The sequence below is a fragment of the Manacus candei genome, unplaced genomic scaffold, assembly GCF_025592945.1.
Source record: "Manacus candei isolate 608988 ecotype Guabito, Panama unplaced genomic scaffold, ASM2559294v1 h1tg000003l, whole genome shotgun sequence".
Lineage (NCBI taxonomy): Eukaryota > Metazoa > Chordata > Aves > Passeriformes > Pipridae > Manacus > Manacus candei.
Genome location: NW_026138051.1, coordinates 2,934,731 through 2,949,266, shown reverse-complemented (window position 1 = coordinate 2,949,266; position 14,536 = coordinate 2,934,731). Strand labels below are relative to the sequence as shown.

The 14,536-nt window shown below is 55.8% G+C and overlaps 1 protein-coding gene across 7 annotated transcripts in view; it reads left to right on the top strand.

The window, feature by feature from the left end:
- The window catches only part of DLG3 (discs large MAGUK scaffold protein 3), a 76,048-nt gene that overhangs the window by 18,283 nt on the left and 43,229 nt on the right, over positions 1-14,536 (top strand). Inside the window, exon 1 of one of the 7 annotated variants that reach the window (XM_051792187.1) lies at positions 6,431-7,166. The exons of 2 other annotated variants lie outside the window; for them this stretch is intronic. In XM_051792187.1, the coding sequence (XP_051648147.1) occupies positions 6,840-7,166 (327 nt within the window). In that variant the 5' untranslated portion in view covers positions 6,431-6,839. Of the gene's footprint in view, positions 1-6,430; positions 7,167-14,536 lie in introns of those variants that run through there. 4 more of the 7 variants (XM_051792197.1, XM_051792169.1, XM_051792179.1 and 1 more) reach the window with 4 other exon arrangements.

The window sequence follows — 14,536 nt, the reverse complement described above, 5'->3', positions numbered from 1 at the left end:
AGTGCCAGCATTTGGAGCCAATCTCATGCCCTGTTTCGGGAAGAGAGGATTTGCCCCAGGGCAGCACCTGCCTGAGCCCTGCAGCCTGCAGGTACAAAGCACCTTGCAGGAGTCTCACTGGCATTGTACCTAAAAATTATTCCAAGTATTCAGCCTCAGGCAAAGGCCTCCTGCAGTCTGTGGCCTGGATAGCTCTTGGGGCTGGCACTGCTCAGGTACACCAGGGCCTGTGCCCAAAGCCCTGGCACAGAGACCATCCTGCCTGGCTGACATTACTTGCCCAGCTCACAACCAGCTTCCCACCTGCACGTGTCCAGGAAACATGGCAATGTCCTGCCAGGCTGTTCCCCCCCTTTCAAAGGGTATTTTTAGATCCAATCATTTCACAGCCTGGGCTACAGCAGACTGCGGGAGGAGCTGAGGCAGAGCAAGGAGGGGGCACTGCACTGCAGTGCAAGGGGAGACCAGGCTGGACCTGGAGCTGGGTTTATTGCTGAAGCCAGGGGCAAGCTCTGCACGCTGCTTCACATGTATATTGCAGTCCCGTTCTGCGCTGTTCGTTCCCTCTCCCTTGGCAGGTACCACATAGCTATTCCCCTCTGTGCAAGGGTAGATTTTGCACAGCTGAATCTCACAGGGTGTTTTTGCAGGGAGGTTTCGTAAGCTTTGGGGTTCTGGGGCTGTGGGAGCTCTCCCACATTCTTCATCTGTTCCAAAACAAGAGCAGGGTGATGAAACCACTCTCCCAGCTGCCTGCTCTCCCTGCACCATGGCTTGGCAGCTCATGGCCTCTGGGGGAAACTCAGCCCAGCTGTGTGCTTTGGCCAGCATGAATGTCCAAGCCAAGCCCTAAAGCCAGGGTGAGGGAAACGGCACCTCATCCGTCATCATCCGTCCTCCGGGGCTTGTGTTGCTAGTGTGTCACTCTTAAGGAACGGATGGGTGTGGCTGTGCCTCAGGAACTCCTCACCCGGCGGCTGGGAGCCGCTTTGAAGGTCACCTCGGGGCTTCCGAAGCGGTGCTGTCTGGTGTCGTGGCGGAGGCGGGCGGGCGGGGACGGTGCGCCTTTAAGAGAGACCCGTGCTCCGGCTGCGGCCCCGCGGCGCGCTCGCTGATTGGCCGAGCGGGGCGGGGGCGGGGCCACCCATTCACAAATTTTCGAGCAGCGCTTTCTCCCTTAAAGGGGCAGGGTCGGGCCGGCCAGACCCACCTCCCCTTCAGCGCGGGTGCCCCAAGGAGACCAGCGTTCGTTTTGCTCCCCGCGGCTGGGGGGGTTTCCGTGCCAGAGAGCGTGTTCTGGGGCAGCACTGCGCGGGTGAGGCACCGGTATCCCCATGGCTGCGGGTGGTGGGAGCTGCTGAATGGGCTTTGCTCCGTCTGGAAGGGGCAGATTGGAGCAGGGCTCGCCAGGCAAAAGAGCTCCCCTTCTCGTCTCCCATGCAGGTGGAAATAATCGAGGATGGGATAACCCTTCCTGGGCCCTGGATGTGGGGAAAGGTCCCTCTGGGCAGGTCTGTGTTGCCCAGGGCATCCCCAGTTCTGGGCAGGGCGGTGCTGAGCCCTTGCCTTTCAGAGCCACAAACTGACCCACTCTGATGATGGTACTGGTTCCTTCAGGGATGGCTCCTGGTGAGGAGCCCCAGAGAGTCAACTTGTGGGGCTTTGTGGCCCCAAGGTCACATTGGCTTATGCAGAGCCAGCCAGGAGATCTGTGACAGCCTTGTAGAGCCCAAGTGGGGTGTGTTTGGCTCCCACTAGGTCTAAGTGTGTGTAAGCACACCCAGGGACAGCTTGGGATTAGTGAAAGATGCAGGGGAAAAGGATGTCTGGTGGGGTCACACTAGGCACAACCAGCTGGAGATCAAAGTACAGGACAGAAAAAACAGCAACTGATTCTCTTAAAGACATGACATGCAAATGCTCTGACTCTGGCTTGGAGTTGTGAAATTGTGCCCCGGTCACATTGTCAAAGCTTTCCTGTGCTCCATCAGGCTGGAGATGTGAGGCACACGCAAGGAGTGGGCACCTGCAGACCACAAGACATGTCAGTGCTGTAATTGCTGTGCCCAAGCAGCAGCAAGGCTCTCCCCTTGCACAGAGAGAGGGGCACAAAGGCAGCCCACAGACAGCCCATGCTTCCAGAACAAGGCAGGAGCATCTCTGCCAGATGATGGGGAGAGCAAATGTGGGCATTGTGAGGTTGTCAGGAATTCTGCTGCAGTTGATTGCTATTAAATAGAGCCTCCAGACTCTCCTTTGCAGGGAGGGAGCCTGGGCTCTGCTGAAGGGACCTGCTTCAGGTCTCCCTCACCCCTCTACCCCACCAGCACAGCCATGGAAGACATTTAGTTGGCCATGATATCCGTTGCAGAAACCAGCCGATGGTGTTTACTGAAGATCCTTGTACCATCCTGCTACAAGCGAGGATACAGGAACTGGGCAATGTATCAGGGATCATTAATAGAATGAAAATAGGTTTGCCCTGGAGGAGAATAATTTGTTGGGCATGTGCCCTGAAAGTGCTGAGAGCTATTGGTCCCTTGGTATGCCTGGTTATTATTATCCCAGCTGCGCATTTCTCAGCGTGAATCGCTGCTGGTGGCAGGAAGGAACAGCCACAGAGTGAGATGTTTGTTAACCTGCCCCTTCCCAGTCACCTGTGACTGTGCAAAGCCTCCAATGCTCACTGGAACCTCCAGCCCTGTTTGCTCAGGAGCTGTGCAGCCTCTACAGAGCGACTCTTCCAAGTTCCGTTTGACAAGCCCCAGACACAGCAAATTGCAAATCCCTGCAGGATGAGGTCTGTGGTAGTGCTGAGGAACTGACTGACAGACTGAGCCAAGTTCAGCTGGTTCCTCTCTTTGCTGCTCACCTCCCCACTGCCTGCCCTCCCAGATACATTTCCCTGCCACTGCTCCCTGCTCCCTGTTCTCAGCTGGGTGGCTGCAGATCCTGGTGCCTCCCTGTGCTGTATGTCTTGGGCAGCTTTTTGCAGGTGCTTGTGGTTGAAAAACATACCTTCCCCATGCAAAACTGTCCTACACTTCCTCCCTCCAGCATTATAAAGATTCCCTATCTGCGCCCAGGCTCAGAGCTAACGCATGGCTTTGGTTCCCCTGGCAGGACCCAAACTCTCTTGGGCGAAAGTCAGGGAGCAGCGTGACAGCACTCTCGTGACTGTTGTTTCTGCAAGGAGCTGGCTGCCTTCAGCCTGCCCTATCTTCTGCTCCTAGAGAGGCTGTGGGTGCAAACCCCCAGCTCCTGGTCCCTCACACTTGCCTTCCTCTTCCCGCAGGACTTCATGCGAGAGGAAGGAAGCGACAACAGGGGCTGAAATGCCGGCGACACCGGATAAAACCTAGCTCCGTGCCGCCCTCGAGCCTTGTAAATAGCATCATCTCCGGGGATTTCTTGACACTTTGCCGAAATTAGCTCCTGTAAAAAGAGCATCTGCCAAAGCTGAATTTAAATAAGACGGGGAGAGTTCTGGTAGGAAGAAGGTAGAGGATGAGAGAGCTCTTGGTTTCCTCAAATCACTTCCCTCTATGAAGGCACCTGCCTGGGAATCAGCTCCCAGCTCCTTTAGCTCTGCTCAGTGCCCATATCACTGCAGTGAGATGCCTACAGATGCCTGACCATGCTGGGTACTGTGCCTGCCCAGCCAGACCCAGGTCTGGGCACCCCAGTGTAGGTGCCCACACCTCTTGGTCTCCAGAAGAACCACTCCCAGAAGTACAGGATACAGATGCCCCTGGCCAGCCAGCCCTGGCCTCCTCTTGAGCTTGATAAGGTGTTCCCAACCCTGTGCAGCATTAGGGAATGTTGCAAGCAGGTGGCAGCAACCAGGAATTATTTTTTTCCTTTAAACTGAGGCTAGCAGGCAGCACATGCAGTTCATTACAAAGGAATAGGAATTAATTCTTGTGGCAGCTAAAATGGGACGTGGGTTTTTGGGAGGGGACATGCAAGAGGTAGGGAAGGGCTCTGTCAGAGTTGCAGCAGCTGGGGCTCAAGGCCCCTCTGTTTGCAGGTAGTGATGAGGCGCTAAAAGATAGGAGAGCAGGGGAAAGCAGCAGAATGTTTTAGATCATGGAGCTGTCCCTGAGTTTCCAAGCTGGCAAGTGGAGTGGGGTGGAGGCAGTGATACTGGCACCCCAGGGCTGGTAGGGAGGGTGTTTCCCGTGTGGGGCTGCCCATGGCAGTCCCTCAGAGGGGCTACTGGAGACCAAGCATGGAGGGGACCAGATATTTTCCTTTTGGAGGATGCACGCAAAAAAAATTGAGAGGGAAAAAAAATCAAGTGCTTCTCTTTATTGTTCACTCGGCTCCTTATTAAAGCATTTTTCCCTAACTGCTCTTGTCCTTTGCTTTTGCACTTCCCCCCTGAGCGAATGGCCATGTCCTTGCCTGCCCCCACCAAGGACAGAGTGAAAGGAGCAGGGCAGGTGAGAGCAGTTGGGGTTACACACTCTGCACGTGCCCTTCCCTGGTGCTTTCCTCCCACCCAAGTCAGCCTCATCCAGACATGGGTCTCCTGACTGGCCTTGGCCCAAAGATGGCTTTGGAGAAGGCTCATGGTGGTGGAGGGGGCCTCAATGGGTGGCCACTGCATGATCCCTGCAATCTAACCATGCCATCCCAGGGTGGGAACCTTGAAGGGAAGGAGGTTTGCAGCCGGGATGGAGCAGTAATTAATTATGGCTATGCTACTGTACCTCTTATTGATGAAGCGACTCAGATCTCAGAGGTGCCACAGGGTGGGTGATGGTGGGTAGCCAAGATGGAATTCCCATCCTTTTGCTCTCATGCAGGAGACAGTGACCACCTGCCTATTTCTAAAAGGCTTTTTGTTCTGCTTTGGTGCAGCAAACCCCTATCTCACTTTCAGTCCAGCCCCAGTCCCTCCTGTCGTTCCCACCTCTGCCCTCCCTGCTGCAGGATGCCCTCTCCACATAGGCAACATGCCCCACCCCACTGGTCCACACGGGCTGTCAAGGAGGTGCAGCATCTCCCAGAGCACAGGGCTTGCCAGCCCAGCATCCTCCTGCAAGGCCAGCACCATGTGCTCTGGGAGATGGCACAAGGAGCAGTAGAAGATGTGATGATCCTAATTCCTTAAAACCTGAAGCGTAAAGCTCTCTGACAGTTCCAACACTGTGTGCTTTCCTGCCGTGCACATACAGACAGGTTTTCATGGATTTACCTCTGAACAAGCTTGCAGGCATCCCATCCTTCCTTGCCCTAGTGAGCTCCTGGGGTCTGCAGTGTCCTGTGGCACTGCGCTCTGCCGGGTAGAAACACTTCCTTGTGTGCTTGGGAGCAAACACTGCAGAACACCTCTGTCTGCAGAGGTGAAGTGCAGAAGTAATTTTGTATTGCAGTTTAAGGAGCTAAAGAAATAAGGAGTGGGCAGGGGCATTTGTCTGGCCATCCATCGTGTGCTTCCTCCTCCCACACGTGCCCAGGACCATATTGCACCAGCTGCAGGAGGCCAGTAGGAGCCTTGCAGACCTTGCAACCTGAACTGGGGTGTTGCACTACCATGTTTTGTGGCTCAATTTGTGGCCCCCTCCTGCTTCTATCTTTTACCCATACCCTGCAGGAGCCCTCTTGTGCACATTTCATTGCTCTTCTACGCATTTATGTACCGTTGCTTTGAATAGTTTTTCACCCACCTCGTGTTTATTACAACTGTTAAGTGTTAGGAGGCTGGGTTCAGGTGGTCAGGTGGTTTTGTAATGGATTTTTTTTCTCCCCTTCAGTTTTTCTGTGTGACTCTCTTCTAAACTTCTTCCAGTCCTGCACTTCTGTGCAAGAGGTGAAGGACTGCCTGAACTGCACTGGGAGCAGCACCCTTGCCCTGCTGCACCAGCAGGCATTTCTGCTCTGCTTATACCATCCCCTGATGACAGTATGTGGAAGGTCCAGCAAAGGCCCTCAGTGTTTCTACATCCCCAATACACCTGTGGCTCAAGGGGCAATGCCAGCATCCCTGGGGTGCTGGTAACATTCTCAGCAAAGCAGGGTGAGAACTCACATGGAGACACAACAAGAGATGCTGCTACCAGCCTAGCGACCAGTTCAGGACTGGAAAAATGATTTCATACTCCAGTACGGACCACAGCTGAGGCGAACTGAACCCCTCTTGGGTGTCAGCCACAAAGCTGGCAGGGCTGCCAGGCTGGAGGAAGAACGGCGAGGGTTGCCCGGCGCGGCGCGGACGGGCTGCGGGGCAGGCGCAAGGTGATGCCCGAGGCAGCGCAGCGGAGCATCGCTGTCCGTCCTGGATGGCGCGGGGGCGGCGCGGGGACTGCCCGGTGCGCGGGGCGAGCGCGGGGAGCGGCTCCCCCGCCGGGGCGGGGCGCGGAGGTTCCGCCCGCGCGGATTGGCCGTTGCGGGGGCGGGGGGGCGAGGGATGCTCCGCGCCGCCGCAGGTGCCGCGCTCCCGCACCGAGCCGAGCCGAGCCGGGCCGGGCTGGGCTGAGCCGGACCGCGCTGAGCCGCCCGATGCAGCGCAGCGGGTCGGAGCTGCTGCCCCGCGCCCCGCGCCGGGAGCGGCCCCGCGACTGAGCGGCGTTGCGGACGATGCCGCGGCGCGCCCCCGCGGAGATCGCCGCGCTGTAACACCATCCCCCTCCCTTCCTCCTCCTCCTCCTCCTCCTCCTCCTCCTTCTCCTCCCGCGGGGCCGGGGGCGCCGAGCGGGCGAAGAGGCGGCAGGCGCGCCTTGCGCGGGGCGGGGGCCGCTGCCGCCCCCTGAGCATCCCTCCCTCCCTCCCTCCCTCCGCCCCTCCGCGCCGCCTCCCTCCCTCCCAGCCGGCTCTATGGTGTGAGGGCAGCGATGCACAAGCACCACCACTGCTGCAAGTGCCCCGAGTGCTACGAGGTAACGCGGATGGCGGCCCTGCGGCGCATGGAGCCCCCCTCGTACGGCGAGTGGCAGCACGAGCAATACGGCTACGGCGGGTACGGCTCGCAGACCCTGCCCGCGCCCGGGGGGGCCGCGCCCGCCGCCCGCGGCAAGGCCAAGCTGGGGCCCCCCGCCCGCGACCCCTCCGCGCTGAAGCCGCCGCCGCCGCCGCCGGGGAAGAGCGCGACCAAGGTGAACGGGAGCGGCCCGGGCTGGTGGCCCGAGTGCACGTGTTCGAGCCGCGACTGGTACGAGCAGGTACGGGCCAGCCCCGGGCAGCGGCTCCCCGGTGAGGGACGGGACGGGGCGAGCGACTGTCGGGGTAACCCGGGGTCCGTGGCGGGTTCGCGGCAGGGCGCAGCATCACCGCCGGGGCGTCGCGGGCGGATGCTGGCACTGCCGGGGCTGGATGCTGGCACTGCCGGGGCTGGATGCTGGCACTGCCGGGGCTGAATGCTGGCACTGCCGGGGCTGGGTGCCGGCGTTGTTGCGGTTGGCTATCGTTTCTCGGGCTGGCGTCGGAGTCGGTCGGGTTGGTGTTGCCGCTGCTCGGGCTGGCTGCCGCCGTCCTGCCCGGCATAGGAGCTCAGCACTGGAGCAGCCTCCCCAGGGCCGAGCTGGGCCAGATGGATCTTGCTTGGCGAAAGGTGGGCGTCGGGCATGATGTATTTTGGACGCCCCACCTGAGGTCCGTGCTGCTTGCGGTGCCGTTGCCTGAAGCCCTGGCAGCATGAAGGGCATCCCGTCATACTGTGTTTAGCAGGCACGGTGCGTGCTGCCCGCTGGGCAGCCTCGTGGGTTCGCAGCGTTGCTTGCCAGCGCTCCCAAACTGTCACCCACTCTCCACTGAGTTGTGGTTTCCTCGCTCTGCTGCTACGTCCCTGCTCCCCGAGATTATTACGTAACCCTGCTCTGGTCGCTGGCGTGCTGTGTGCATTCTGCCCCATTTCACTGCCTCCATTTCTTCCCACACACATTCGTTTTATTAGTGTTCTCCAGGACCCGTTCTCAGGCTATGTCTCTCTTCCTCCCCTAAATGGAGAGACCAGTCTTGTTCTGAACCCACAAGCCAGCTTAGAAAATGGTTGGATCTGTTTGATAAGCATTAAAATGGAGGCTAGACCCTGCCTGAAAAACAATTTACCCTGCTTGAGAGAAAGGCATTTCAGTTTGCTTCTTCTGCCTCTTTCATTCATTATCTTCAAACCTCACATGATTTCTTATTGATCCTTCTAATTATTATTTCAAGATGCTGTAGCAGGCAGACACACGGGAATCAATGGGAATTCTCTCCTCCTCTCTCCTCGGCAAACACAACCCTCTTCTTCCCTTCCTCTGCTTTTTCTTCATTACTGTCTCAGTCTGTAGCTCTGGTTGAAATAATTAGATTAAAAGCTGATGGCTCAGATGATATTTACAGAAGGCACCCAAAAACCCAGCCACCATCCTATCAGCCTGGTCCTACTTTCTGTCTCTTTCTCTACCACTCTTTGCATCAAAATCAGCCTCAGCTCTCTCTCGCCTGCTGATTCCTGGCAAGCGTTCTTCCATCTTTCCTTCGCTATCTCTTTCCTTCCCTCCATCCAGAGCAGCAAGCTCAGGGAGCTGGGTAGGAGCAGAGAATTGAAGCAGGTTTGCTCTCTCCTTTCTACTCCAGCTTGCACGAAAGGTCCGGCCCAGGATTCCTGGTAAGGCGATTGCAAGCAGTGTGAGAAGGAAGTGATGCCAGCTGCATTGCTGCCGTGGCAGCCTGGGCAGGGGAGCCTTTCATGTTTTTGCAATGGTGGAAGAGAAATCATTGTCTCTTTGTGGTGCTGCCATGGAGCTTGGGCTGCTCGGGAAGTCCGCGTTGGGATTCTCTGCTCTGCCTTAGCCTTTCTGAACACGAGAAAAAAAAAATTAAAAAAAAAATCAAAAGCTCCTCACGGCATCACAAGCAACAGAGGATGCCAGTGTTTGAGGCTATGTGAGCATAGCAGGGTCTGCATGTAGAATATGACGTGTGTGGTATGTGCACTGCCTGTATCAGAGCAGGCAGCGTTGCTCCCTGGTGTGGAGCAAATGTATGCAATGAGTAAAGCTTTGCAGCAAATACCTCAGCAACGCTCTGCTTCTGATCCAAGGGTGCAAAGTGCCTGAGCCACGAGGAATCCATGTTCTTCCCAGTCCAGTGGTGGGCAGAGGGACAAAAGGTGGTGACACAGAAACCTCTAGGCATGGCTTGTGCCCAGGCACGCGGGTTTGTCTCTGGGAGGCCGGGAGATGTTGATCTCTGGGTAGATTTGGCTGGATGTTGCGGATGCAAAGCGACCTCTCCACAGGCAGCCTCTGTGTCCAGGAGAGCCTCAGCTAGAGGCAGGGCTGCCATTTTTCAGAGCTGCCCCTTTAAATGAGCTCCCTGTCCCTGGAAGCACTTCCAGCAGCCAAGGTGGGAAGGGGTGTGCGGGCCAGGAGGCTTTCCCGGGAAAGAGGGATCTGTTCACCTCCTGAGGAGCCTCCCCACCAGTCATTTAAGCCTTTTTTTCTCCCCTTGCTTCTTCACACGATCAGAGGGGAGGCGCACGCTGGTGCTCCAACATGAGAAGCGTGCTCCTGGTTGCATATGGTGGTGTATGTTCTCTGGCATCATGGCACACTCACAGACCCTCTGTCAGCTCCGCGGCACATGAGATGAGCCCACACGTGCTGCCCAACACACGGCGTGGTCACAACGTCAACCTGCACCTCCTCCCACTTCCAATGTCCCTTCTGTTCTCTCCTCCTGCCTCTCTCCTTCTCTAGGACACAAATTAGCTTGCTTAGGCAATGCCAGTAACTGAGAACCCCTAATCCCTGCCAGAGGGAGGGGGGAAATCTCTGAGCTCTATGTTTCTCATTTTTTTTGCTTTGCTTTTCTTCTCCCCTCTGAGATCTCTTCCATTTCTTCTCCCTTATCTATCCATGTTCCTTGTTCATTAGTTCCCGGTCCCTGCACTTGATGTCATTGCTGTCCTCCATTGTTTCCATCACCACCCCTCTCGTTGGCCCTGTGCCCTCTTGTCCCCCCTTGCTTGCTGGTGGGGGACTCAATTCCTCCCCTGCCAGACTAGGGTGACAGGAGGACTCCTGGCTTTGAGGGAGGAATGGCAGCATGATCCAGGGAAGCATCCCTGATGCACAGCACTAGAGGAGCAGACTGCTCAAACCACTCCTCTCACACAGCGAACGCCCACAGCCTCTCAGGAGAGGGGTGCTCAGCTGCCTGGCCATGCCCAAACCCCTTCTCTGGCACTGCTCTGTGTGCTGAGGGCCTGGAAGTGACCAGTGCTTTTCCCTTCCTCAGGGAATGTCCAGCTCTGTGTCTTAGTTCACTCCAAGGTCCCTGGTGCCAGGCATAGTGACCAGAATGAGGCCCCCCATGAGAATCCCAAGGGTCTCACCAGTGTATTCATGTGCATTTGGGGTGTCTAGGGAAGGGGCCAAGGGCAGTGCAGTTCCCTGGCATGTGGCTGGGAAGTGCCCTCTGCCCCCAGGGCTGCCCCAGGTTTGCTGGCCCTTCTTGGCCAGAAATGTGAACTCCTGCTGCCCCCTCTCTCTGTGGTCCCTTTCTCCCTCTTGGGGGGTCAGGAGGATGCAGAGGGGAGTTAGAGCAGCATTGCAATGAGTCTCTTACCACCCCCAAGTGCCCGGAGCATGCCAGGCTAGTGTGGCTCCCACCCCTGGCAGAGGCACTCCACGGCCAGGCAGGTGGAGGAGTGGGACAGGTCCTCCCTGTCTGTCTTTGGCAGTGAGTATTTCACTGATGTTCCCTGGTGGGTTTTGATGCACAAGCAGTGCTTGTTACATTCCTCCCATGCCCTGGGAAATTACCTGCACTAGGTGGGCACAGGGCAGCACTTCTTGGCAGGAGTGCCAGCCCTTGCTGAGCCCTTGGGTGCTGTTGGATTTGGGTCTCCTGTCTCTTGGGGCCTGGGTGGCAGAGGGGAAAAAGCCTTGGAGAGGCCATGGGGGTTCAGACTTGAATTCTGAGTGATGAGCAGGTATGGCTGGAAGGAAGGAGGGAGAGCACCAAGAGGGCAGGCGGGAAGCCAAATGCAGGTTGTTTTGTGGGAAATGGCTGAAGCCCCAGATGTTCCCTGGGGAGGTGCGAGGGAGGGTGAGAGGAACAGGGTGCCGGGGACACGGAGGCAGTGGAGGTGGTGAGGTTGGCAGGGTGATGTTGCTATGGCTACTCCCGTGCTATTCATAGAAGAAATTAGCTAAATCTTTGCACTGAAACGTGGAGGAGGAGAGAGGAGGAAGGCGTTCTCCGTGTTTGGAGGGAAGGATAGAAGCCAAAACAGGAAGGGGGTGAAGTTTTCCTTCTTTGCTCTGTGCCTGCACCGTGGAGGGGCATTTCAGGGGAGCACAGCTGCCTGAGCTGCCCTGCACTGGCAGGACACGGGAGGATGCAGGAGAAGAGCTGTCCCACGGGAAAGCCACCCCGCAGAGCTTCCACACAGAGCCCCGCATGGCAGGAGGAGTTCTGTATCGTGCCAGGAGCACAGGAGACATCCTTTTAATTAAAGACAGCCAATCTGTGAAAGGTATTTTTGGCAACCTAAATGTAGATGCAACTGTAGTGAAACTTGCCCTTCGCGTCTGGCTCCGTTGCTGAACACAGTGCTCATCTGATCCCAACCCCATCCACCTCCTCAGCCTCTGCTCTGTGGTCACTGGTGGTCCCCCTGTCCTCCTTCCACCTCCAGAATCTCTTCTAGCACATCCTCCTGCCAGCCGGAGTCCCAGAGAGTCTTCCCTCTCCGACACTCCTCATCACACTCCACTCCCTCGTGAGAGTTTGATTCCCCTTCTGAAGACCTGTTTGTCACCTCCTCACTGACGATGTGTAAATCTGCATGTCTGTTCCTAATATATCCCACTCCATCTGATTTCACCTCTCAGCTTGCTTCTTGGGCATCTCCATCTGGTGATCCTGCCGTCATCACCCAGTTGAGTTGCTATAACCAGGTACTGAGCTGCTCTCCTTCCCCCAAACCCAGCCTCGCACCCACCCTCGGCCCATTGCCCCACGGACCTGGGAAGCAGCTGATGTTTGTGATGGTCTCCATGTTTCTGTCCTGCCCCCCATCTGGAATCAAGGCCTGGATAATGCTTTATAAGGTCATTCCCCCTTCCCTGTGCCTTTCCTGGGGAAACTTATGCTTTAACACACAGATGATGAGTGAGCCAGTTCCCCTCACCCATCCTGGAGCATCTCATGTCCTGCTGCCACCCTGGGGCTGAGCTGAGGAAGGTCAGATGTTCTCAGTGCTCCTTCACAAAACATATCGAGTTCATTTAGGAGTGGACAGATGAGGACATTTGTCTCCTTAGTTTATTTATTCACCTGTAAGACTTTTCCACCTTTCTTTGAGCATGTGAATCCCTTGGACAGGGGCTGTGCACTTTTCTTGTTGACTATCCTGTTAATACAAGGGATAACATTGGAATTAGAGAAGTGAGTTGAAGGACTGAGTTTAGCTCCTCTCCAGCTGGGTTACCAACTGCTGCCTGCCAGCCAGCCCAGATGCACAGACCACGGCCCTAGGGCTGCACCCTGCTGCTGGTTTTGGGGTGTTGAGCTGCTGGAGGGACCCTCAGAACATCACAGGGAGAGGTGTTGGGGCTGGTGTTCGAACTGGCTGTAGTAGAGATGTAGCTGCTGCTGCTGCTGCAAAGGCAGCATCTGAAGTCACATAGGTGGGAGTTACCCCATCAATGCAACATGTGGAAAAAGAGGGAGGTACTTGCCAAAAATGGGAGGATGTGGCCCTGCCACACTGCTGGAGAAGGAGGAGGAAGAAAAGGTGGGGAGTGGATTGGTGAGGCATCCAAGGCCGAGCACGGGCAGGTTTCAGCAGGGATGTGTGCAACGTGGAGGAAGTTCTCCTCATGAAGAACCTGGGGGTGGCTGGAAGGCCTTCAGCTTCCACCATAGTAGCATCTGCTGTCATCCCTGCTGGAGGGATGTCCCGTGCCTCCATGGCTGCACTTTCTACCTGACTCTTCCACTATCATTTTGGGCATTACACGACTGGGACCTGCCTGAGCCCAGTCCTGACCAGTGCCAGGGATTGAACTGGGATCTGCTGGCCATCCTCAGGGTGTACTCAAGGGTGGAGGGTCCCATGGGGAGTTGTATGAGAGGGAAACCCAGGGGATGGCCATACCAGAGGTCCAGTCCAAGTACCCTGGGTGTGGAGGAGGGTGAGAGGTGGAAGTGAAGCAAAAACTGTCACTGTCCCTGGAGGGTTGCTGTTTTTGGGTAAGCCCCTCAGCACATCGTGTGCTATTATGGGAGGAGAGAAGCTTCCGCTCCTTCCATAGCTGTGAATGCTCGTTTAGAGGGAGGAAGTCATTAAGACTAATCAGGCCATAATCAGGGCTGTGGCTGTTTGCCGGGCACCCGCTGCGCACAGCTCCGTGCAGGATGCTCTCCAAGGGGACCCTGGTCTCTGGGTCCCAGAAGACAGCAGGTCCTGCACTGGTCTGTGCTGGGGCACGAGGACCTCCGTGTGGTTGGGGTGTGGGGGCTCTGCCTGCCGCCCCAAACCCCAGGTGATGGCAGGAGGGACGGCGGCGCCTGTGGCTCAGCACTGCAGTTGTGATTCAGGAATGGGTGTAGCCCTTGCTGCGAGGTTGTGCCAGCGCTGTGGGTGCAGTGGGCTGTGTTAATGCTCGCAGCTGGTTTTAGCACATGCAAAGACGGGATGATGTAGGGAGCCCTCAAGGGCCCTCGTCGCAAATCCAGCAATATGAGCGTGTATCAGGGACTTGGAGATGAAAACTTTTAATACAGCGTTTAACAAGTTTAGAATACCTGAATCTGAAATGAACTTCACAGTTTAGTCTGCAGAGCTCACTTGGATGGGGCTTGCTAAAGAACTGCTCAGAGGGTGTAATTATTTTTGGGAACATGTGGTGCTTCAGAGCACACCAGACCAGGCCCTAGATACCTTCTTGTCACCTTTGTATTAACTAGAATTTAGATTGAAGCTCTGCTAGTGGATCTTGGTTTGTTTTTTTCCCACAGAAGCATGTTTCTTTCCAGCACACACACTTGTTAACTAGGTGTGTGCTGGAACTTACTGAAGAGAACAGGACATTTGAATTCCAGGAACCAAAGAAATCTTTATGTAATCACTGTCCCTTATTCACTCTTTTTCCCCCTATACATATGTATTTTGCTGAGAGGAAGATAAAAGCATTTGGCTCTTTCAGAGAATAACAACTCTTCCTGTGAAAAAAGGAATCAAGTCAATTTTATTTGGTACCGCCAGGTCAGAGGGAAGCTACTGAAGCCCAGCACCTCTGCAAATTGGGTCACTTATTTTAGAGGGCTGAGCCTGGAACAGGATGTCTAACTTTCAAGTATGAACACGATGGCCTTAATGGTGTCTAAATGGAAACTGAGACTCCACAGAGCTTCTGTTTGGGAAGCTTTCTTCCTTCCCTGCTGAGTGAAGGCTTTTTCCAGTCCCTATTTAAGCTTACTCTTTTTTTTTTTAAAAAAAAAAAAAAAAAAAAAAAAAAAAGAAGGCGCTAAAACAAAGATTAAACCCTCAGTAGCTGCTTGTGTTCACATTACACTTTGGGCACTTCAGTGG